Consider the following 23,418-nt stretch of genomic DNA (forward strand, 5'->3'; position numbering starts at 1 on the left):
GGCTGTAGCTGCTGTGTCTGGCGTCTGCTCAATGTCTGTATAGAGAACAGCTGATAATACACCGCTCTATACTATTGTGAAGCCTATAGCTTGTTATATGGACAGGAGAACATTGCTAAAGCACACGTGTAAAAAATGTGCGATGTAAATGCCTTTCCAGGTTAACGTCCATATAATTCCAAAATAAATGTTATTATAAATCAGCAGTTTACAAGATGTGCATGTCTTCTATGAATAAGGATCGTTGATAGGATTTCTAATCACTGAAGGTCAGCTGCTGTGTTTGTGAATATGTATTCTGACATACGTTCCAGAAAACACTGTGTGCTTATAAGACGTTTGTTCATTTAACCCTGCTTTTCGGCAGCTTACTTAAACGGGTATGAGATGATCTTTTTGAACATTACAATAGTATAATTTATATTTGTCGTAAATAGAATGATTAGGCCTTTTGATTTGTTGTACGACAAGATAAAGTTGTTATGTTTAAACATCCGCTAGAAGTATTCTCATATCACTGTCTCTTTTTTTTTAAAATTGTTTTATCACTACAAATCAGCTGTTGATTTTTATAATAACTGATTGAACTAGTGTTGGAAATTTCAATATTTTTTTCGTGTTAGCTTTGACCTCGAGACGTTTGTTTGACATGTTCTGGAATTCTGGCTTTAGCATATCAGCATTCATTTATTATACGCCTGAAATGCAAATAAACAACACATTTTAAATAATCATGTGGCATGGTTGTTGGTAAACTAGAAAAAATCTTGATTATTTTCATTTTACAGTATTTGAGTCCCGTCTCTCAGAATGTCGTTCGCAGTGCTTCCAAATGAAATCCTTGAGAAGATTGCCGGATTTCTTGATACGACTACGCTTGCAGCATTTTCACAGGTTTGGGATCCGTAAAACATGTGATATGGTTTTGTGATTAGTTTCGGCCCCCCGTCTTTTTACAAAAACACGTGTTTAAGACTAGACATAGATTCATGCATTTGCTGAGATGCTATTCACATATCAAGTTAGAAGAAAGAGGAGCTTGCCCAATGCCGATCTTTAGAAAACTACTTGAAGAGATCGGATCCGACGACAGTCGGCCATAATGTCACGCTTTCACTACCAGCCTTCTCTTTAATTAGGTAGTGACTCCCCGCTTACTTCTGTTATAGAGAAGATCCAGTCACGCACATGTGTAAGAAACCTGTTTGTATTACGCAATAATTTATGGCTATTTAAGACCGTGGGGGCGCGAAGCTTACGTTCAAAACTGGTTAATTTTTTTACATTATAGTTATTGTAGGATAATATAAACCATGACCGACATGCCACATCATATCCTTAAACATGAAATATTCCTATATATATTTTTTTGTTATTCAATATATTCGCTTATATTGTCAAAGTAAACGTCTTTACGCCAAAAAGACGTCAAAGTAAGAGCCCAACATCTCTATTTCTCACAACGCCCAAATTTTCAACAACAAACAAAAGAAGGCCTTTAGTACTAATTTGTAAGGCTTCAATATATTTTTTTTTTTATTCTCTCAGGTATCAAGACGTTGCCAAGATGCAGTCCATCGATTAGTCGCATCATTGCAATTCATCGATTTCAATAGTGACATTGAAGGTTTGCTGAAATACTATGGATCTAACGTACGCACTCTGGATATAAGCAACTGTCAAGCTACCTCTTGCCAGTTGGAAAGTCTGATCTTGAAATGTCCGAATCTAGAGCGTCTCAGCATTGTCAACACCCGCCTGACGATTCGTGGCGTGCTATCGGTTACGCAAGCGCTACGCCGCTTAGAAGCGATACATTTCGGGCTTCCGACAGCGATCGATCTCAGCCAACGCGATTTCCCACTTAATGAACACATCAAACGGGTGTATATTGAAGTGCCTCCCATCGACTTTTACTACTTTTACGCCATTGACCTAATCAATACTTGTGTAAGGCTCGAATGGCTACATGTATTTGTTGTCGACCGCTTACTGCCACCGGCGTTCAATTCTCGCCATTCTATGGCTCGAGCCCGATCTGGATTTCTTTTCGAAGAACGCTGGCAGACGTTACATACCCTCATCGTTTCATCCGAAGCGCGTGATAGCTCGCAGCGATTGTTGATTCTCATACCAAGCTTGTTTCAAACGTGTCCATTACAATATAACAGCACGGTGCTGGCATCAGCGATCGCCGAATTTAAAACGGTGGTATTCGAACGCGGTCGATGCAACCTCGTGCTAACGTACCGTCAAGCGAATCATGACGAATTGGAGTCAACTGAAGATGTCCACTTGCTCCGTCATGTACAGAAGAGTGTGTCCATTCTACTTGAAATGGATGCCTTGCAACGATCGATCCAGTTACCAAACTGGGGACAACCACAGGGTCTTGCCTTATCGTTCCATCCAACTTGTCAGTATTTTCCCTCGCACTGCCTCAGCAAATTGCTCACAAAGCACCTCACAGAACTGAATCTCACAAAGTGTCACTGGCGCTTCCCGGAGACCTCTTGGTGGCAACTGATGGTAGCTGTGCCTGCTTTACAGGCTCTAGCAATCCCGGCCTGTATGCTGCCGTCGATTTCAAATGGAAGCGGGACGAAACAGAATAACTCATCAAATCCAAGGCTTGATCTCGCTACCACCGCCTTTCGTACTAGAAACGCCAAAAGGTTCCGAGTAGCACCATCGACCGCCGACGGAGACTGCGCTGTGATTATAGCATTGTCGGAGCTCCCACTGAAACAGCTGTACATTCGTGGCGATCAATGTCGCAGCTGCATGGTGAACGAGAATCGATCGAGACGTCTCGGAAAGGTAGAATTCAAACGTAGAATATATTTAGTTTTTGTTTTGCCTTTTTAATTGCCATTAAAACTAGTGGCTAAGTTCTGATACACCCAGGAGTTATATTTTACTCTAAATATAAAAAAAATATGGCAATACGCGCATCGTTCCCGCAAATATAACGCGATTCTACTAAAATTATTGAAAATACTCTTGTATTTCGGAAAGGTACATAAGAAGATATGCCAACCTAAGTGTATTTAGTGTCATTATTTAAAAGTCGTTTATTGTGCAAAAGATTATAAAATATATCAACATAATTGAAAGCGAGTCAAAATTGACAGGTCCATCCTGACAACCTTTCTCCGTTGTACTTATCACTAACGTCAAAAACCTCAACACCTGCAAATAACATTTGCTTTTTTTTCAAGTTTATTTTTGACGTTTTGTTTCGGTTATTTCCTCATTAGATATCGGAATTGGCGCGACTTGAAAGCTTAACATTGAAGTGCGTCCCACTGGCCGGGGCCCTCCTTGAGAGCTTATGGAGCCCGACGGTAATTACCCTCAAGATAATATCGGTCGGAAATAAGTCGAGCTGCGAATACCTTTGCGGCTTTCGCCGTTTCATCGAACGTTGTCGATCCCTGCAACATTTGAAGCTAGAACACGATAATTTAATGTTGGGTTCCGTGCTCCTGTGGGAGGGCCTCGCCCACGCTGCACAACTAAACCAGCTGTGCCTGGCATCATCATCGACAGACCGTGTAGATCTCAGTGCTATTGCGAAATATCTAATGCCAATCAAAAGAAATTTTCGTTATTTGCATATTCACGCACGGAGTTCGAACTACCGGCAGGTCAGCACAATCTATTTTTTGGTTTGTTACTTGTGCATTTATATCAAACCTATTATTGAAATATGTAAACCATGGGATAACCTTCTGTTACCTAAATGGGTAAGAAAATTATATGCTATTGTTTATATATTATTCGAATCGGAACAACTTATGCACAGGATGATAACGGCAGTTCCACAACCTCTTACGTAATGAAGCGTGCGCGGCGCTATAGGAACTTATAATATTGTAGGCCGTAAATACAATTGTTGGCTATGCAAATAGATTTTAAATAACTTTTTTTTTGGTTGTGTTTATCTTGCCGTTTTTTCTGATTCGATCTAATCATTTCAGCTTGAAAAATGCCTCAATGCGATCTTTGCAACGGGAACTGTTGAATCTGCTAGTAATTCTGATGACACACCTCAGCCGAGTGCCTCGTCCGGCAATCGGCGCACCAAAACACCACGCTCTTCGTGCTCCGTTTTAGTTACTCCAACTGCCCGTGAATGTTTCCTACTTAGCCGAAACGGTGATATTAGGTACCCCCTACCTGGCCGAAGTGTGTGTTTCAGCGGAAACTTTATTGGATATCCCAAACCTGAGGGGTGGGAATTCTATTAGTGTGAATCTGTCCCGCTTGAAAATCTTTGTATATACTTTTTAGTGACTCTTTCCTGTTGGATATTTAAATTTAAAGAAAGTAATCGTATATTGGGTCTAATGTATAGTGCGATAACAAATCCGTGTTATGTCTGTCTTCGGTTATAAGACAGTACATCGGTTGCATACCGATATAGATCACTGCTAAAGAAAACCAAAATGCCAAAGTTCGCTTGTACTGTACAAGGTAACACTGTCCTGTTTAGTTTGTTTGATGTCATATTTATACTGAGTAAATTAGTACGACACGTAATGCTATGGGATTTATGGGAGGTTAAAATTATAGATTTCCATTATTCCTTCCTTAGAACGGTAGCCAGTTAGCCGTACAAGTTTTGGCATTGTTATGTAAATAAAAGGGGCGCTGTGGAATAGAATTCGGTACAGAACTTTTGTTTTCTTAGTATTTATTCAGTGCAATAGTAACCCTCCAAGTGTTTCTGCTAGAAAGAATGGTGTTTGCGAAGATGAGGCATGATAGAATCGTAGACTGAGCGCAAAGAAAGCGTGCAAGAATGTACAAATGCTATATTAAAAAATAAACGTACGATTTTGTTATATTTATATCGACTTATAATTGGTTTAACGTTCAGGTTATCGCTCGATTTACTATTTCAAATATTTGTGTACAAAGTTCCTTTTACCCGACTTTGTAAGAAAATGCATTTCATAGAAACAATTCATCAAGTTCCAATATCAATAGATAATTACTATAAATTAACATAACATCAGCAGAATCGCCTCATATGTGATCAGCGTTCAGTTAAATTTCATTCCGAATTTTGCTCCGGAAGTTCGTTCCAAGATTTTTTTACCATTCATTTACATCAGACCATTCATTAGTACATATTTTCATGTCCATCCATGCGCGTATGAAATCGCAATAAACGCTAATATAATTGTTTTGTTACTCTAAATTGTTGACTCGGAGGAGCTTTACTTGAAATCGATGTCACTCCCCTACGTATTTACAACGCAGATCCACTGTTATATAAAGCTCTCTAAAAAACTCTTGAATCGGAAATCAATTCGGGGTGGATTTGCTTATCCCATCAGATACCCAGGAAGTTTGATCTTCATGAAGATCCAGCACGTAAAAAATGACACCAGGATACAAATGAAGCCGACAGCGGTCAATAGAATCTGTAACGCAAACGTAAATCGCACCACAGCAGACAAAGATTGCTTTGTATATCAGTTACGTCATATAGCACCTCTCTTTCTAAAAAAAAAAAACGCAGCTTAGGTCGGCTAGTTAAGTAAATCAAAATTTTAGGGTCAAACCTTTTCTGATCACCGATGGATATAATCGGGCGAAAGTTGCTTGTTGATAACTGGTATGCATCTTATTGTATTTTCTATTCTGAGCAGGTTTATATGCATTTGCTCTAAACGTTAAACAACGTTTTAAATAAAATTGCTATAATGTTTGGTTGTGCGCCAATGGCTCAGCAAGTGAATGGAATACTTACTAAGCATGTATCAAAAAATTTAAATCGTACTAAATAATTCAATTCGTCTTAGCTTGTTATGAGAAATTTAGATTCTTAACCTTATTTAGGCGTGGCGTTGATGGTTGAGCTTGAACTCGATCAAGAACGACGAAACCTAAGCCACCAACTGTAAACAGGAAAGACGACGCCAGTCCTTCCATGATATATTGGCCGTTTACGCGATACGGCATGAATGCCACCTGTTAATGAAACGGTTACGGTGAGCGCACAAAAAGAATAACGGTTAAAGCTTTCTTTGTTTTGGTAATATTTTAAGTGAATCTATTTTCCTGACGTGCCATTTCAGTGTTTGTAATAAAAATTCATCATTTTAGGGTTGTTTTTGCTACCCTCAAGTAATGAATGCATATACGAAATCGACGCTAACACTGCATAAAGCCAAAATGTCCTGATATTAAGTTGCCTATGATATTGATGACTAAATTGAATGGCAATTTAGGTCAGCAGGTCTTTCTGCAAACGAGAAAATACCAGTCAAACAAATCAAACAAGTGACCAGACGCCTTGTGGTGGATACATGGTAAATTGTCGTATGGCTTCGGTTTGCATGTCCTTACAACGTGGTACAATGACAACAGACTAATAATAAAAAGTTCAACTTTGCATTTTCTGTGGCTTTTGAAAAGTGAGTTCCCACGAGTTTTCTTGAGCTAAAATTTCCCCTGTCCAACTCCAAAGCATTTTAGTAACCGGACAAGTCATTTGAGGGGGCCCGTAGCCACTTACTAATGGCCTTAGCCGTTTAAGACAACGCAGAGATAATCATTTCCCGCGCCAAAAAGACACTCAATTGACCTTCAGTAGTAGAGCTCTCTCGAACCATCACAATACCACTCTTATTTGTAGAGTAAACTTGTGTAATAAGATCGGTCAAACGTGATGCACGATACGAACTTCCAAGTGTTTTCGAGGAATATAACAACTGGACCGGCTATGATGGCGACCTTTCAGTCCATCATGTCGCTATGCTGGAATTGTAAATGCGAAGCTGTATAAAGATTTAGTTAAATTGTAATTAGATCTTGATGTGGTCAATTCATGGTCAAACACTGACAGGTTTCGAGTGGCCGCGTTCATCGATGGTGTTTCCAATTGATGGTGGCTCGACAATTACGTCGTAAATGATTCCGCCGCAAACAAGAAAATAGCTTATAAGCACCAGCGAGTATACCTGAAATACAAGAAAAATATACACATCCGACAGACTTATAGATTTGTCTCGATGATACGGACGTCCAAATATTGGTCATATTTATTGTGAACATAATTCACTCCCCAAATGACACAGTTGAAAAACCGAAAAACGATCAATTTAAATCATGCTATGTTATACATACAGATTTGCAGTTAAGTTCTTACCGTCATTGGGGAAGGCTGGCGTAGCCATGAGGGTTTTCGCATGCGCAAATTCGGGGCGTGAAGTACGCAAAATGGTGCCGCATACAGAGCTTCCATTGTTCGTTTAACAAACGTTTCCACTCAACGAACGAATAGCTTGACAGTTCCGCCGAATGAATTTACGGAATAGACGCTATCAGCCAGAACTCCTTAAACAGCGAAAACATTTGTTGCCGGAGAAGTTTGATTTCCTGTCTTGACAACTGTCTTTTAACGGGTACGTAAATCACTGCCTGTTTTTTTTTTATTCGCCTTTGTTCAATACGACAAGTTATGACTTTTTAATAATCCGACTCTTTAATGAGTCGGATTGTGCAGTAGTTGCCTCGAGCTTTTTGATATCTAGGCAACAGTTTACAGAGTATAGAAGAAGCACTAGAACTTCATATTGACAGTTGTCGTCTGGACCGCTGACCCTGCGCACGAGTCCAGCCCACCTGTGCGAACGGTATTCGCATAGCAAGATCACTTCTAGTCATTTGTTTTTGACATGACACGGATATTAGTCTCGTTGCCAGAGTAACATTCGCAAATTGCAAAGCCGAACTCACATCCAAACAACACTGCTCGAATGATGATTGGTGTCTGGCTGATTCTGCTTGCTAAAGTTGGCCTGTGGAAGTGGCTCGCTCACAAAGCGACGAAAAGGTTAGCAGATTTTAAGAAGCCCTGAGATTAGGCCAGGGATCTACACTAATGAATCTTAACAGCTTTATAGACTTTTTGAGAAAAATGTCGATGATGAATATTTTGAAAAAATGAATGAACTTTATAATAGCAAAATATGTGTAATCCAATATAATAATATAAATAATAATAATAATAAATAAAGTTTTCTGCGTTAGCATTAAAATGTCAGTGCGAGGTTTACATAATTAAGCTTCATGTTGTGGACTTCTAGCCTTCCCAGCGTACCTTACATCTAGTTTCACACTAATCTATGTTGTGCAACGATTTATGCAAATCCTCATGGTTTCAATGAACCAACAATAGATAAATTATGCTTACTTCTTAATAAAGGCTTCTTACATGTTAGTACTAATCAAAATTAAATTTGCAAAACGCTACATGAAAAAAGTTACTCGTTATCAAATCATTCAAAAACCTGAACGCGTACAGCCGGGAATACCTAGTCAACATAATAGAAATACGTTTAGCTATAATCATGATCAGTTCATTGAAAGACCCTGAAACAATGGTTGAATAAGACATAACAAAAAAGGAGCAAAAACTTTATGTATATAAAACACTTTATTAAATAAATCAGTGCGATAGAGTATATGCTCTACTTACCGTGTTTACTAACAGCACAAATTTTCTCGTAATCATTTAACTTTTGTCCCTGACGAAATGTATAACCACATAAATCACGACTGCTATTAAAGCCATGCACGAACAAGCTGCACAGCGTAAACGCAAAAGATATCAATTTTGTGAACGCCCGGTTTCTAAAATATTACAGTTGGCGGACTTTCACAGAACTCGCCCAAGTCCTATTACATGACTGATATCATAGGCTCGTTGTTTACCCTCGTGCTTCCGGGGTTTTTGTCTTATTTGCCATCTGCTATAAGGTAGATGTTTTGCGAATCATACGCATCCGATACTAACGCAAGTTATAAGTCGGAATCCGGCTCCGACCATCACTGACGACGCTGCATGATCAAGCTTAATTGAGAGATTACACCGTACTGTTTAAGTGAAGAGGCACGCGGCGTTAACGACTCTTGATAACGAAACTGGGGTCAGGGGACTCATCGCGATTATACTTCACATGCCAGCAACAACAATAGGAAAACTAGGTTACTTTGTGCAAAATCCAAGTATTTATGGCGTTTTTGTTCGATTATATAAAAGACATTCGGGTATGCAGGGTGTTCAGTATATTACACAATTATATTATAATAATTGGAGAACGCCGCAAAGGCGTTCAAAACTGTCAGACTTTGGTCCCACCCTATATATTTATGTGCATTTCTGAGTATCCTCTATATGTGATGGCTACACGGTAATTTAGCAAACCTATGTAGTTGTTAGTGTTTTTTTACTATCTTACAGTGCCAAGTATCCCTTTCTTAAGCATCGTAGTCGTTTACCAAAAATTAAAGATTAACTCATCTAAGAGGATCATATTTCACAGTCGTTCACTGTAAGCTCTCCTCTGTCAAATTATGATCGGGCCTGAATTTTCCAATAGGTCCAAACTGTTTTTATGTGTTCTTTGGTCCTAAGACAATAGACTATATTGAACATTTAGAATTCCAGTGAATAATCTATCATTAGTGCACAGGCCAAAGTCCATAGTTCACGAGCATCAGTGCTTTAATTCCACGCGTACATGCAAATAAAACAGATCATCATCTTTTCGTACCTATTTGTAACGGGAACCTTCATTTGCATCACCCAGCTAGAAGCAATGCTAAATCGGCAGTAAATGCTTCGTCGGTTACAAAAGTCGAGATATATTTTAGTCTTTTCAACTTCAAAGTAGGATTCATCATTGGCAATTAGCTCAATAGTTGAAACGTGGGCGACTTCTTCTGCTGTATAAGATGATTCATTACGGTCTTCAATGTAGTATTTGTGTGCTCGTGTTATAAAGTAGCGTTAATTACGTCCTTTCATTACAGCACAATTTAAATACAAAGACCTGCTTGTCACAGTAAATACGAAGCAGAACCATTCGTCAACGTTTTTGTCTGAAGAATTAGACGACATATTGCGTAAATTTCGAATGCATCAATTAACAATGAATCAAAGCGTATTAGCTACTCATTGAATCAAACTGTATTGTTTATCCTTAAGCCCGGAAATCTTCCGGTGAACGCACATTTTCAATAACTTTTCAAATTTTTAACATGCAGATCAACTTATTGTCTTAATATGTAATTGAATATCAAAAACAAGAGACGTATGTTCGAGCTATAGGACAACAGACTACAATGTCAGTTGTTTTGTCAAACAAACGTAATTCGTCATTCTAAAGTCCATAAAGGTCCGCAAGCTGACGCATATGCATAGATACTGATAACCAACATTGTATATTTATTATTTCATCAACCATCAGTGAAGCTCTGTTTACACTACCTGGAAGTTCGTCTAATAGTAGTCTAATAATTCATAGTTGAATAAATAGCTTGGGCTTGAATATTTGGGTTGGAAATTTCGTTCTGGGTCTCGTTTGTAAAAAGTATTTTTAGAACTCGCGAGGTCATTCCACTAGGAGTCTCGCGATGTACAACTTTTCGTTGAGGCCATTCAGGGATCTTGACCAACGGTAGCTCCACAGACGAAGGCTGCCACGATTGATGAGGAACGCGAGCAAATGAAAAAAAATTCAAGATATCATGAAATACGTGTTTTAACATCTTGTCTTGCTATCCAACAATGTTAACTAAACAGCTCTGAGATCGTTCTATCTGGCTTGATATTTCTGCATTGAATTTATGCAAACTAGGCCTAATTGTTAAGACAAATACATACGGCTTACTAAAATTAGAGAGTTATAAGTGTCCGTTAATGCATTTAAACTTCTTTCGAATCAAATATTGTTTTTCTTTATATAGTCTTAAGTCGAAAAATAGATTATTAATTAATCAAATGTTGCCTTGCAATCGAACACAAAGCCCTCATACCACAGGTTCTACCTGCCTTACATATGTACTGCAGTGCTAGTTGTCAATATCCTGGCATTAGAGAATTTGAAATTTACCGCCATTAGTGAGGCATTAGTTATTAGGTACTTAACCCAGTGATCTATATATGCTCCGTAGATACAATTCTGCATGTTGCAACAAAATCACTGGTCTACTAACAAGCAATCATGAACATTATCGCATTTTTATTGTAATTAATGCCAATACTACGTGATACTATCCAGTGCTTTCAGGGCCCATACAAATCGAGACAATAACTCATCTACAAGTATATACATATATATGAGCCCATATGCACTAAATACAAATAGAACTGACGTTGTTACTCAGTCATTACTTAACGCAATTGATTAGCAATCAATTCAGTGTCAAGATGTTAACCATACTGAAGAGCTTATGGTGACAATGATGACAGTAACGATGATGAATGTGGCCATGGACAAGACGACGGCGCACACAACAACGCGTTTTCGCTGTCAGTACAAAAAACAGTACATACAATTATTAAAATCAGTAAAAAGAGATATGCCGTAAAAATGAATGTGTTATCACCTATGGTACCGTCTACCTACGTGCAAGCTTAACAAGACATCAAACTTTCGACAGGTACGGTTAAAAGCACACAGTTTTGAAGGAACTGACGAAGGCGCGAACGAGCACAGGACGTTGTGCCAGCTATTTTTCTACTTCATCTGTTACTATTGGGAAGTTTATTAATAATCATCTAAATTGATCTTGTGTTCTTAGCCATTGTAAATATTTCGCTGTTTATACTCCGCTCCGATGCTTCATCTGTCGTGCGCGGTTCTGGTGGCAATTAAAACAAGTTTAGGGATAAAGAAAAAAAAACGTTTAGAGATAAAGCTAGTATAAGCTCGTAAATCTATGCCTAGTTCAATATGCTACCACTTGTACAACAAAATGACAAACCGCTGAAATATCACCAATGTTGATTTTACCAATTTAGTAGGTTAGAAAGCGGTCGTGTTTACAAGACCTCGGCCTCTATTTTCATTGCTCATTAAATTTATTCTTATCATCTATATTTTTTGATTACAGGAAAATTACAGTAGATGGCTAAAAAAACCTGATTCACTCGCGGGGAGGTTTGTTTTGTACATAATCGTAAGGTTCATTGAGGAAACTTTCTTGTGTTAATGTACCGTAACTTCATACCTTCCGAGCCGCTTTAGCGTACATTTGCTCACCATGTAGTTTTGAATACGTATCTACCACGTACTGGTGAGCTTCACCTGCATATGGAACGGTTTCTACCGAAACTGCTTCGGACATATCGATTATAGCAGTTGGCAAATATAGAAACAATGCCAAATGACAGCTGCTTGTCTCATCCAATCATGTTATCCTGATAAATCTCAACTGTAACAATATAGCGTTACAAAAGATTCGACTGCATTGTAAAACGTTCTTTAATGCCCACTTCGTTGTTGAGAAAAAACGGACAACTCGACGAACTCTTACAGTATTAGCAAATCTCATTTTTCGTCCCGCAGCACCGCTAGTTATTCCATCAGACGTCTACCTCACAGCACGAAATAAGATGTTTAATTCGACTCGTCACCTAGAAAGAACTGAAATGCGCAACGTAATATGTTGGGAAGCCAATCTCGATGTGTCTGATCCAAACGTTTAACGAGCTGCATCGTGGTGCTACTACGGTAAGCTGACGCTAGCAAGCGACATTTAGCTACTACTACTGGAAATTGCTCTAAACATATTTGATGTTATGCATAGCTGAGTTTAAATTAGCAATAAATACATATTAAGTATTAAGTACATAGGGCGTACGCTGAGGATAACCGATATGGAATACCGAGATAGATATGATTAGGGTCATCTTTGCGGTTTGTCCAATCGCGTACCCGTCAACAAACAAGCAATCAATTTACCGAACTATTAAACGGCCACCAGGGAGGTTATATCCCAAAAGGCGTTCACCGAAATCACCTTTGAAGTAACGTAAATTTGCACATTGTTCATTTGTAAATTCTGACACTCGAAATATATTTCGCTTGTTTGCTTTTATTTCACTGGCAAGCATCATCGAGGTATTAGAGCATCGCTTATCGAAATAATTTCTAGCTGCGAATCATTGGGCTGGTTGGAGACATATGACGGTCGCTGGCTACGGATCCGCCGTACGGTTTCTAGGTTCGAGCACTGCGACGCTTTACCAAAACAGCTGAAGGCTTTAATGATAATGTACTTGAATCCTCTAGCGCCAAAAGCTACAAACACTCCCCTAGCCATCGAAGGTAGTGTCCCGTTATTCTATTTCCGACCAGAGTACGTACTAGTATTATCTTGACTTTTTGCAATTTCGATAGTGATTTAGTTGGTCCGCTTTTGTTGGGATATGGAGTATGAAAGCTTGTAAAGTCTTCAAAGCCGATTTCGACATCATGTTGAGAGTTGAGCGGTTTACAATGTATCGAAATTTCGATCTCTTAGGCGTATGGTTTGACGAGTACGATGGATGACAGAGAGCCTACAAAGATAATTCATGCATTTTAGTCACAATGATTCTAGTCTAGGGTGCTGTTATGCCACGGGAGCGGTTTAGCGAAGTTTTTCGATCTTGGTTGCTCAGTACAGGCGTCACGAGCTATTGTAGCTGCATATTTATTTTAAGGTGACGTCCCACCAGTTCAGTTGTATTCCCCAATGGCGTAACCGTGTAAAAAGCCCATTTTTCATCAGGATGACAGTCCGGTGCGAGGATCAGTCACTGTTGGAACGTAACAGCAACTAGTTCTTGGAGGTTCTAAATAGTTGTTTTTTTTTCGAATGTTCTGCCCCTTTCGATTATAAAGCGCTCATTTGATTCTTTTTTTTTGCGGTACTAATCTTACCGAGTTGAACAAGTATGGCCTCCAAGCCAAAATCCTGGCACCGCACCAGATGGATCGGCTTACATCACGACTCACGGTGTCAGCAAAAAATCAGTTTTTCACCAGATTAAATTTATAAGGCAACTATCCACAACTATAATTCTAAGTTGAAATTTAATCTGGCAATTCGGACGCTAAAAAACAAAAGGACGATATTTCAATGGTCGTAGGTCCCAGAAAGTACACGTGCGTCTCAAAGACAAGCAAAAATATATATATTTTTTATCAATATATATAAATATATATATCAGGGTCGGTATATTTAAACAAAAAATGGTCAAGGTGGAGACAAATAGGCGAAAAAGGGGAATAGATCAAACGGCGGTTTAACACAAGATGTTACTAAAAGGTCATCGGAAGGTCATGGCGCGCTGCAATAAGGAATGACTTTCCTGGGAAATGAAAAAAGAAATGATGATTCTAGAGAGGATATGTAACGCCCAGAAATAATCGAATTGGATAAACATTGAGAACATCAGACACGCTAGGCCTATATATTTACGCAACCCAAAATGTTAACCTGTTTTGTCCGTTGTAAACTCTTGTGTAATTTGTAGATTTATAGAATGATGCATTCTGATAACGTATTTATATAATAATTCAGTACATAATTCACTCGAACATTTTTTTTCTTCAACATCAAGTTAATCGTCAGCTGTTGCCGAATCGTCATATTAGAAACAGATTAGGTACCTGCCGCGTTATGTTTGATGAAGTACCGTTTCTGTGCGAGAATAAGGTCTCCGCTGTCAATGAAATGTTGTCAAGGGACGTATCTGTTCAAGTGCCCGCCACGGTAACTCCTATTCTCTATTCCTTATTCATATATCCCGTACTTTATTCGGAACGGAAGCTATACAGTGACTGAAAAAATGAATTATTTACCTCGATTTGTTGTTAACATTTAACGGGCACTTTCGTTTTCAGTATATTCGAACCTTTCATAACATGTACAAAAAGATTAAGTAAAATGAATTGCCTACTGAATTATTACATGTGCTATTTATTAAAATGCATTTTTCCATAAATCTACAGCTTATAGAAGTGTTTACAACGGGCAAAAAATTCAATATTTTGGGTGCGCAAATGTACGAAGCCTAACATGCAGAATCTTCAGATACAACCAAAACGTCTATTAAATTCGACCATTTCTGGGTGTTACGAATCCTCTCTAGGATCATTATTTTTTCGTTTCCCAGAAAATTCTTATTAAAATTATTGTACCACATCATGGGTTTCCAACGACCTTTTAGTAACACCTTGTGTTGGACGCCCTTCCTCAAAACAGCTCTGTTCCGCTTATATATTTTTCTACGTTCTAGCCCATCTTCTATTTAAATAAATGCCTCTGATGCATAATATAAAATTTAGAAAAAAACTTGAACATGACACTTAGCTATAGGGCTCCCAGATTATCCAAACGCTAATTAAAAGTTTGTGTAGACACATTAGGGCTACAGTATAATGATTGGATGCGCAATTTCCCAGGTTCATCATAAGGCGCGTCTAACACATTGTTACCATGGTTCAGGGTAGGATTGCCGTTACTAGCGATGCAGAAAACACTGCTGCAGTTATCGTTATCACCTCCAACACCGTTCTATAGCGGTCCCACGGTCTGTTAACGCGTCGACGCTCGTGTTAATAACCTTTCATAGAGTGATGTTTCAATATGGCTTACTCTTACGTTGCCGTTTTTATTGAAGTTAGACTATGTATTCAATATTGCGCTGGCCGAAAATTGTCGCCGGTTATGAACATAGGTTACTGCTTCATATGTACAGTTTGTTGAACAGCCAGTGTCAATAACAATGCGTTGATTAGCTACTGGCGTATATAAGTCATATTTATTTGTGAAAACTTCATAGAAAAATAAAACCATAAAAACAGATGAACTTACCCTTGTAGGAAAAAAAACGCTTAAAAATATCTTTAGGATGTTTGAGTTTCATCATCGGCGTCGTCGTGAGACAGGCGTTCCATCATACAGACAGTTGATGACGAAACGAACTGCCCGGGTTCGAACCTAGACAATCTCTAGGGTTAGCAGGTTTCCCCCTAAATCACTACGGGCCTATCATTCTGGGCGTACAGATCCGTGATTACCTCCGACTTCTACCATACTATTGTACAACCATATTAGTTCGCGTATCACATTTGGAATCACCCGATACTGCGTATTATCATTTTATATTATTATTATAAGATTGCTCGCCATTATTTATTAAGTGTATTGAGTACAGTGCGGTACCATATCTTTTTTTTTGCACAAACAAACATCTCTAGAAAACCAGTGCTGCTGCTACAGCGGTGACCTAGTTTGACTGAAATTTGAATGTCAGCATGAGTTTGCTTTGGGGGCGGACAAAAAACACGCGCATATATTTACGCAATAATAAATTCAGCATAGATTAAATTATGGTTGATAAATTTCGTTTATTATTATTATCTGTCGATTAGTCAATGAGCTTGTTAGCTAAATCCAGTGCATAGAAGTTTCTATCCAGTAACATTCTTCTACACACCGTTCTATGGGCACGTTCAAATGCTGCAATTCGTCCTCATACTGGCTGAAGAAGTCATGTTGCAATGCCTGATCCGGTGTCAGTCTGTGAATATCGTCAAATACAAAAATACGTCGGACGAGGTCACATAATTGTCTTCTCTTTTCTGTTAGTTCATTATTAACATCTTGTTGCTCGCCACCCTGAACAATCAGTTCCTCTAAATTTTTCGGATTCTCAAGAGCTTCATCAAGAACATCCACGAGCTCATAGTTACCGTCTTTATTCAGAGTGAAATGCCGCTCCGCTGAACCAAACGATCGAAGCAGGTCATTCGACGGCATGCCGAGCACGGCAACCATTTGCCGTATTGAATGTAGTTCAGTCCACCCTCTGAAAGGAAGGCTGTGTGTGTACATCTGGGTCAATATGACGCCAAAGGACCACATGTCTATAGCGTACGATCGCCTTTGAGATAACATTACTTCAGGAGCTCGATATCCTAGCGTTTGTACAACTTTTGGCTTATGATGAACGGCAGGCATGTAACTTAATCGAAAATCACTGATCTTAATCCACGTCCACCCTGCCCGACATAGCAGAATATTTCCTGGTTTTAGGTCGCAGTGCACGACTTCTACCTGTCGCAGGAAGGCAAGCGCATCACAGATTTGCTTTGCGATTCGACGCGTAGTCTTAATAGTAAACTGGGATCCAGCATACATTGTGCGATGCAGGTCTGTTGAGAGTAGCTCCATCGTGAGGTAATAACGGATCAATGTTTCTTGCTTGTACTGAAAGTGGCCTATGAGCCACACAATATTGCTGTTCCGAAATTGTCTTAGATACGCCAGCACTCTTACCTCTCGCACAAAGTTTGCATGCATTACTTGTCCAATTTGTAACTTCAAAGCTACGTGTTTTTTTGTTATTTCATCAAACACACGATATACACAACCGTAGCCCCCACGCGCGAGTTCAACGGCAGTGCTCATATCGTGCCGACCCCCTAGTAGGTTCGACCGATCATTCGAATGCCGCTGTGGCAATCCACCCCGTAAGGACCAGCTGGAAACGCCTTCGCCCCTTCTTGGGCCGGTTTTTTTTGCCTTTCGTCGAGGCCAGGAACGCGTTCGTAGAAGCGTATTCGATTTGTGCATATTATCATTGTATGACTGTGGAGCACGTTCTTTCCGGCGAACTCGACGATGGCCGGAGGCAACTTCATACCGTACCTTTTCTTCGTTTAGAGGTGAACTTCCCATGACTCGTAACAGGATCTGTTATATATATATATATATATATATATATATATATATAGGGGCAGGACGTCGTAATTCTATACTGTGATAATGGATTTGTTGTGTTTGAACTTAGTGCACAGACCTGACGGGGAAATCGGTTTCGCGTCCTAATGTTGCAAAATCGGTTGTATAGTGCCGAGCTGTTAATCTTGTCTTCATCATCAAAGCTGGAACACTGGCGAAATAAAGTTCCCTTTAATGCTCGTATCCATTCGCCCCACTATGGTCTGCTCTGATGTCAACACTTACTTCTACTTCGTTATTTTGCCACGCTTATTTCCATTATGGAAATAGACCAAGCATTGCATTAGACAAAGTATGACCGGAATTGAATATTTCTATATATGTTCTACGCTCGGATTCGAAATTAGACTACTTATTAATCCGTGGCGCCTGTTTCAGTAGCACAATTTCGAATTTTAGATATGTTAACTTTATGAGATTGTTCAAGTTACACTGTTCGCGCATACGTGCAGTATTTATCAATATTTTTCATATAAAATAAAGTTCATCTTCATTCTGTTCTACAGATGGGAACTGCTAAAGCGGAAACTAGGCTTTGTAATATTCAAAGAGCCAGATTATAATGTGTAATAGAGAACCATATGAAAGAGTCGATTTGAAAAGTTCCCTTGATGTTGCCATAAAAGCGCTTCTCCAGTTATAAGCGATACGCTTCAGCAGCATACGATTGTCGAACCATGTCCCTTAACTGCGGAGTCTTTCTCTGTCACAATATCACGATTTTCTGCATCAAACGTAGTTCCGAATGAAATCCACCATTTGCTTAAAAATCGGTGTTCGCAGATGACTCATTGTCGCCTATTTAGATCACACGTTATTATGACGTTCGCGTATAAAACGGTCATAATTGTATTGATGAAATAGTTATTAGTCCTATTTGATTAGTTTCAAAACAACCGATATTACGTTTCTTTCAAATATGGGCATTTCATGTTTTATTAATAGGGTCATCACAAAAAAATCCCTATACAAAATACTTTTATGTGCTCGGAATTGTATTTCCCATTTTTTTTTTTACATTAAGCTCATGACGTGCAAAGTATTGGAAGCATAGCAGAGTGGAACGGTGTCTTACGTGGGTTCCCTGAGTTGATTGTTATTTCAAATAATTAAATACTTGTTAGATACTGATTTCAACAAAGGCAATTGTTTCCAATGATTATGCTTATTTATTTTTTTATTCAACCTTTACCTAAACTATGAAATTTTATCTTGTAGTTAAACCTAGCTAACATTTTGCGTAGCAAAAAGTTTTACAGCTTTTATTTGGCGTACACGTAAGCCTGCATATTCGTCATAATTATGCTATGCCACCCTGTTTTTTATTATATCTGTGCCCTTCTAACTTTTCTTTTTTTTTTTTTCTTTCTTTTTCTTCTTTTCTAACTTACTATACAGAACGGAGTAAACTTCTGTCCGCTGCTTTTTTTTTGTTATATATCATTATCAGGTTTGTCATTTTCGATTCTTTTATATATATATATATATATAACGTACTGCCTAATGGATATTTTGTAATGCATAAATATTAATAATGAAATAAATCGTATACTTTTATCATTCACTTTCATTCCTATTGTTTTAATATTCTTTGTGGATGATTTTACGACTGTATGTGTCGGATTTCTATTTTATAGACACATCATAGGCTTTTGTCTAAATGTTTTGGTACGTATTTGATACATCTATTTATTACAGCTGAAATACAAAGTTCGTTATCGGACGGAAACAGAATTACAGTCAATTTCTGCTATCTAAAGGGTTTCCTATACTTCTCGCTTGAAGGTGTGTCTAAACATAACAGCCTAAAGAAAAGGACGTTTATTGAGGTTAATGAGTCTATTGAGGCTATCCAACTTGCTAATCAAATTGTGTTTATAAAGGTGCAAGCGTAAATGTGAACTTGTATACGCAAAATGACAGGCACCGCATAGCAGAGATCGGGCGAGAAAGGCCACAGACAAAGGATCCGTGGCTACACGGTCAGGCACGTGTATTTCACGGCATCTCCTGCAGCAAAGTTTTAACAGTCAAGGTCCAGGAGCTGTGAAGCACCCCGGTTACCCAAAGGCCGACCGAAGGCAAACCTTTAGATAGTGTTACAAACCCGATTAGGTGACAGTTACAACATGGTTACGAATTATATCAACCTGCCTTCACCCATCTTTAACTATGGGGAGTCTTATGTGATTTCGTATTGTAACCTGAAAATAAAAAAGAAAATACAAAATAAAAAATAAAATGTAATATTTTTGGATTACTTTATGGTGTTTTTAAGCATACAGCAGAAGCATGCGAGTTCTTTTCTTGTTATGGAGAGCGGTTGCTCCGTTAAGGACTGCGTTTATAGTACTTTAAAAATGGATGCTCTAAAGCGCGGCTTCTAACCGAATCACTAGAAAAGATCCATTAATTATACTTTAAATGTTTTCTGCGCAGTCATTTAATGCTTTTCTTGGGTTTTGTATTCCTCGTCATTTATTTAAAATAGCGATTCAGGTTCGGCTAATAGCGTCCCGCGACCCTAAAATTAAGTACAATCCAGCGTCCGGGTCGAGGATCCTGCAATAGGCACACACGTTTGCAGATAGCGAAGCGTCAGCAAAACGCGGCCAGCCAGCTTGAGTTGCTCAGCAGATCCTTTTACCTCGCGATTATGGACGATGATGGCATACGATTATCTCACGACTGACAGTCCCTCTTTACGCTAAATGCGTCAAAGTTGTTGCATAGGCTGATGCGCGAGCATCTCTAAAACCCTTCGTGAAGGAATTACTTTCACCAATCTAAGCTTTCTGCGCGCTCGAAAAGGTCGGTCCGGGCCTATTTTACAGTTGGCCCATTTTCTATAACTCGGCAACAGTTATGTTCCATGCTAAAAATGTTTCCACTTTCAGTTCCAGAACGGCGGGTCTAATTCTAATGCATTTTCCAGTTGCAAGTCAATGTCTTACAGCGCGGCTTTTAGAAATATATCTTAGCAGGCGTAAACGACGTGAGCGTCATGTCAAGCCTGAATTAATCCAGCGAGCTTTGGGGAGACTTTATTTGTGCCAATTAGTTCTCTCGCAGCCTCATAACATATACTTACGTTACGCATTTTCGATTATAACGATATCCAGGAGAGAGTTCGCAACTGATCGGTAGAAAATAGCGCTCCAAGTAGTAACAATTATTCAGATTCGACTCTGTAGCTATCTACGGTCTGAGCTTATTTTTTCGGTTTCTATTAAATCAACGAATCGCTACTTCTTGCACAGATAATCGATTGGAAATAATTCTCACAGAGCGGATATTCATTGTTGTACGTATCGATGTCCTCATCCGTCTCAGTGGGCGGAGTCTGGCTTTTACACCGCCCCGTTCAGTGGAAAGGGGGACTGACCAATGGCTAACCGCTTGCCGGTAAACGTTCGGCTCGGGTGTGCATGATTACTGCACCAATCACATGGACAGCGTTGGTTATACGACCTACGAAAAAGCATTTATTTTCTGTTCTCTAATGCTAAGAGATCTTTTCAGCAAACCTCCATCTTAAATCAGGTTACGTTATGAGATAGAGAAAGTAAATAATAAAAACGGGAAAAAAAAATCAATTCCTTGAATGGGAAATAATCAAGGTTACAGTTAGAATAGAATAGAATACGACTGTCCGCAATAGTTCAATGCTAGATTAGACAACATTAGCTGAGCAGATACTCTTCTGAATCGTTCATAGTATCCTGTACACTAGATTTATTCTACACAGGAATTATAAGAAAAACTTTTATTCGAATTTCAAAACGGTCTTTTTCAAAATGGCCTCGAGCTTCTCGGGTCTTTACAAGCTTTGCAAAATGTATAGTTAACATAGTACTTAAAAGTGAGTCTATTAATATGCAAAATAGTTTTAGACGGACGATCATTTTTTAGCTTACGTCAAATTTTTACTTATTTTCGCTTAGCGAGACCTTGGAATAAAAGTTAGGATATGCTGGCGTCTGAGGTGTTTTTTAATAAAAAAAAGTTCTGCTCTTCACTTAAGTTCTCCCAGAGAACCTCCATAGCAACATCGAATAAGCCAATTATGTTCTGTTTTTATATGATGATCAAAGCACCTTTTTTGGATTATAAGATATACGTTGGAATAATCTGGAAAAAAACCAACAATTTTTTTGGTTTATGTGTTTCTGCATTAGTGAATCTTGCTCTTTCTTTGAGACAAGCTGAATGATCTTTAAAGGATACAAATTTGAACACCATCCGTTGTGGTGACGCCTCCCGGTGTAATATGCCTCCGATTTGTTTTAGTTTATATGTTCATTTGCGTAAGCAATTTTTCTGTGGTAGCATTAAAAGTCAGATAAAAACTAAGTAAAATCGAACTAATCTTAAACAGGAAAGGATATGTCTCTTTTTCAGGACAAAGCATATCAGCATACTGACCTGTGCCCATTCATGCCGCTAGCAACTTATATAAAAGTCCATTTGACTTATGTCGCTTTGTATAGTCGTTACGTTTGTGGAACACGCTAACTAGCAGACGTTCTACAGCAGCTTACGGTTGTTCATCCTTTCTGTCGGGCACGCAGTCACTGTAGTTACTGATCTTAGTGGTAGATGGCGCCACGTGAGTCAAGAAAAATCCTCAGTGATTGTACACACTCATTGCAAAACTGGTTATCGGAAACAATAAATCGATAGGAATACTATTAATGTTTGTCGGATTAATAGATGTGGCGACAATTATAACAATATTGTAAGTAGTTCTGTGCTGCCGCTGATGTTTAATATGCGTTTAAGATCTTGTATTAACATAGCTAGTCTTTCTATATGCAATAGCGTAAGTATTATTTACTTGGGTTTACTTGAAATACTCTTGATGTCGGATCTCAAAGACAAGGAAAGCCTCGCTATACGAAAAAGCCTGACACTTACGTATTATGTGCCTTTACTATGACATGTGAATCGCTTCCGATTCGACAAAATGTACAAAGTTCCAATTCTAAGCCTACCTTTTCTCAACTTTGATATTGCAGTTTATCAGGTGTAGCAGCGTCATCATTAACTGCCCATGAAATCTAGTTGTTATGATCGCTATTTCTCATATTTTGTCTCATATAATATGAGATCGCATATTTTCGAAAGCTGCCTAAGTACTGCTTCTTATTCATCTTCATACTCCATAATTTTGGCGAAAGCCGAGCGGGATGTTTTATTTAGTTGACAGTGCTACTAAATGTAATGGTCATGCGACTTCAGTTACATGTGGACATGAAAACATGCCTACCGTACCTTTTTATTTATTTTATATCACAACAAACGTGTTTTGGTTCAAAAACATTAGAGTGGTCGTATTTTTATTAACACCATTAGATTGCTTCCAGTCATACCTCCAGTGACAGTCTCGTTCTTATTTTAAGCATAATTGAATGGAAAGTGATAAAAATAACTCGTTTTTTATTCAGCTAACACTCATCCTCACAATTTGTCACTTTTTTTTTGCCCTGTGTTTTGCCTGACAAAACTCGCGGCCATCCTTATCTTGGAACGGCGGCTTCAAACGGCAGAACAAAATAATTATAAGGAATAAGGCGTCAGACGCCCTGGGATTACTTCTTGGATGATACAACTTAGCGATGGTTTCAGAATAACATACGCTCTACAAGTGAGGTCAATCCCGAACCTGGTAAATGGGGAACGCGAGTGTTTCGAAGCGTAGACGTAAACTGAAAATGTTTTAACGTGAGAAATCAGTCTACTGACCCGATTTAGGCCACTAGTTTTAAGAAAATCCACATGGTAACTTATTTTGTTCTCCCCTGCATACGTTTG

At 38.7% G+C, this 23,418-nt stretch overlaps 4 protein-coding genes and 1 long non-coding RNA gene across 6 annotated transcripts; 2 read left to right on the top strand and 3 right to left on the bottom strand.

Annotated features, from left to right (window-relative positions):
- Positions 1 to 271: 271 nt before the first annotated feature.
- Positions 272 to 4,852, top strand: LOC111265869 (uncharacterized). Its single transcript, XM_022842857.2, has 5 exons — positions 272 to 380; positions 789 to 894; positions 1,549 to 2,820; positions 3,261 to 3,650; positions 3,984 to 4,852. Exons 2-5 carry the CDS (start codon positions 811 to 813, stop codon positions 4,251 to 4,253), a joined length of 2,016 nt encoding a protein of 671 aa, XP_022698592.1. The 5' UTR covers positions 272 to 380; positions 789 to 810; the 3' UTR covers positions 4,254 to 4,852.
- LOC111265874 (oligosaccharyltransferase complex subunit ostc) lies at positions 4,665 to 7,788 on the bottom strand. Its single transcript, XM_022842863.2, has 4 exons — positions 7,166 to 7,788; positions 6,861 to 6,977; positions 5,845 to 5,985; positions 4,665 to 5,435 (listed from the first exon to the last, which is right to left on the bottom strand). The coding sequence occupies exons 1-4, from the start codon at positions 7,259 to 7,261 to the stop codon at positions 5,337 to 5,339; spliced, it is 453 nt and encodes a 150-aa protein (XP_022698598.1). The 5' UTR covers positions 7,262 to 7,788; the 3' UTR covers positions 4,665 to 5,336.
- A 2,436-nt stretch (positions 7,789 to 10,224) lies between these two features.
- Positions 10,225 to 12,358, bottom strand: LOC111265875 (uncharacterized). 2 transcript variants are annotated; one of them, XM_022842865.2, is made up of 3 exons: positions 12,037 to 12,358; positions 11,242 to 11,333; positions 10,225 to 10,500 (listed from the first exon to the last, which is right to left on the bottom strand). In XM_022842865.2, the coding sequence occupies exons 1-3, from the start codon at positions 12,151 to 12,153 to the stop codon at positions 10,416 to 10,418; spliced, it is 294 nt and encodes a 97-aa protein (XP_022698600.1). In that variant the 5' UTR covers positions 12,154 to 12,358; the 3' UTR covers positions 10,225 to 10,415. The 2 variants fall into 2 exon arrangements, with proteins under 2 accessions (XP_022698600.1, XP_022698599.1); XM_022842864.2 differs by having other exon boundaries at positions 11,247 to 11,333; positions 12,037 to 12,335.
- A 57-nt stretch (positions 12,359 to 12,415) lies between these two features.
- On the top strand, positions 12,416 to 19,808 carry LOC147752757 (uncharacterized). The gene is made up of 3 exons (XR_015313225.1): positions 12,416 to 12,539; positions 19,003 to 19,054; positions 19,303 to 19,808. It is a non-coding gene; the product is annotated as an uncharacterized LOC147752757 (long non-coding RNA).
- On the bottom strand, positions 16,184 to 17,907 carry LOC111265872 (cyclin-dependent kinase 2). The gene has a single exon (XM_022842859.2). It carries the CDS (start codon positions 17,539 to 17,541, stop codon positions 16,249 to 16,251), a length of 1,293 nt encoding a protein of 430 aa, XP_022698594.1. The 5' UTR covers positions 17,542 to 17,907; the 3' UTR covers positions 16,184 to 16,248.
- Positions 19,809 to 23,418: the final 3,610 nt, after the last annotated feature.

Source organism: Varroa jacobsoni, unplaced genomic scaffold (genome assembly GCF_002532875.2).
Source record: "Varroa jacobsoni isolate VJ856 unplaced genomic scaffold, vjacob_1.0 scaffold_1019, whole genome shotgun sequence".
Classification (NCBI taxonomy): Eukaryota; Metazoa; Arthropoda; class Arachnida; order Mesostigmata; family Varroidae; genus Varroa; species Varroa jacobsoni.

What these genes read in the sequence shown, in the direction of transcription:
- LOC111265869 (XM_022842857.2), top strand. Translation starts at nt 811, where the DNA reads ATGTCGTTCGCAGTGCTTCCAAATGAAATCCTTGAGAAGATTGCCGGA. An exon ending in GATCGAGACGTCTCGGAAAG is followed by an intron (nt 2,821 to 3,260) that starts GTAGAATTCAAA and finishes TTTCCTCATTAG; the next exon opens with ATATCGGAATTGGCGCGACT. An exon ending in GGAGTTCGAACTACCGGCAG is followed by an intron (nt 3,651 to 3,983) that starts GTCAGCACAATC and finishes TAATCATTTCAG; the next exon opens with CTTGAAAAATGCCTCAATGC.
- LOC111265874 (XM_022842863.2), bottom strand. Translation starts at nt 7,261, where the DNA reads ATGGAAGCTCTGTATGCGGCACCATTTTGCGTACTTCACGCCCCGAAT. An exon ending in AACGCGGCCACTCGAAACCT is followed by an intron (nt 5,986 to 6,860) that starts GTCAGTGTTTGA and finishes TTTCATTAACAG; the next exon opens with GTGGCATTCATGCCGTATCG. An exon ending in CAACGCCACGCCTAAATAAG is followed by an intron (nt 5,436 to 5,844) that starts GTTAAGAATCTA and finishes TTTGCGTTACAG; the next exon opens with ATTCTATTGACCGCTGTCGG.
- LOC111265875 (XM_022842864.2), bottom strand. Translation starts at nt 12,153, where the DNA reads ATGTCCGAAGCAGTTTCGGTAGAAACCGTTCCATATGCAGGTGAAGCT. An exon ending in ACGCTAAAGCGGCTCGGAAG is followed by an intron (nt 11,334 to 12,036) that starts GTATGAAGTTAC and finishes TTGTACTGACAG; the next exon opens with CGAAAACGCGTTGTTGTGTG. An exon ending in TTGTCACCATAAGCTCTTCA is followed by an intron (nt 10,501 to 11,246) that starts GTATGGTTAACA and finishes CAATCGTGGCAG; the next exon opens with CCTTCGTCTGTGGAGCTACC.
- LOC111265872 (XM_022842859.2), bottom strand. Translation starts at nt 17,541, where the DNA reads ATGGGAAGTTCACCTCTAAACGAAGAAAAGGTACGGTATGAAGTTGCC.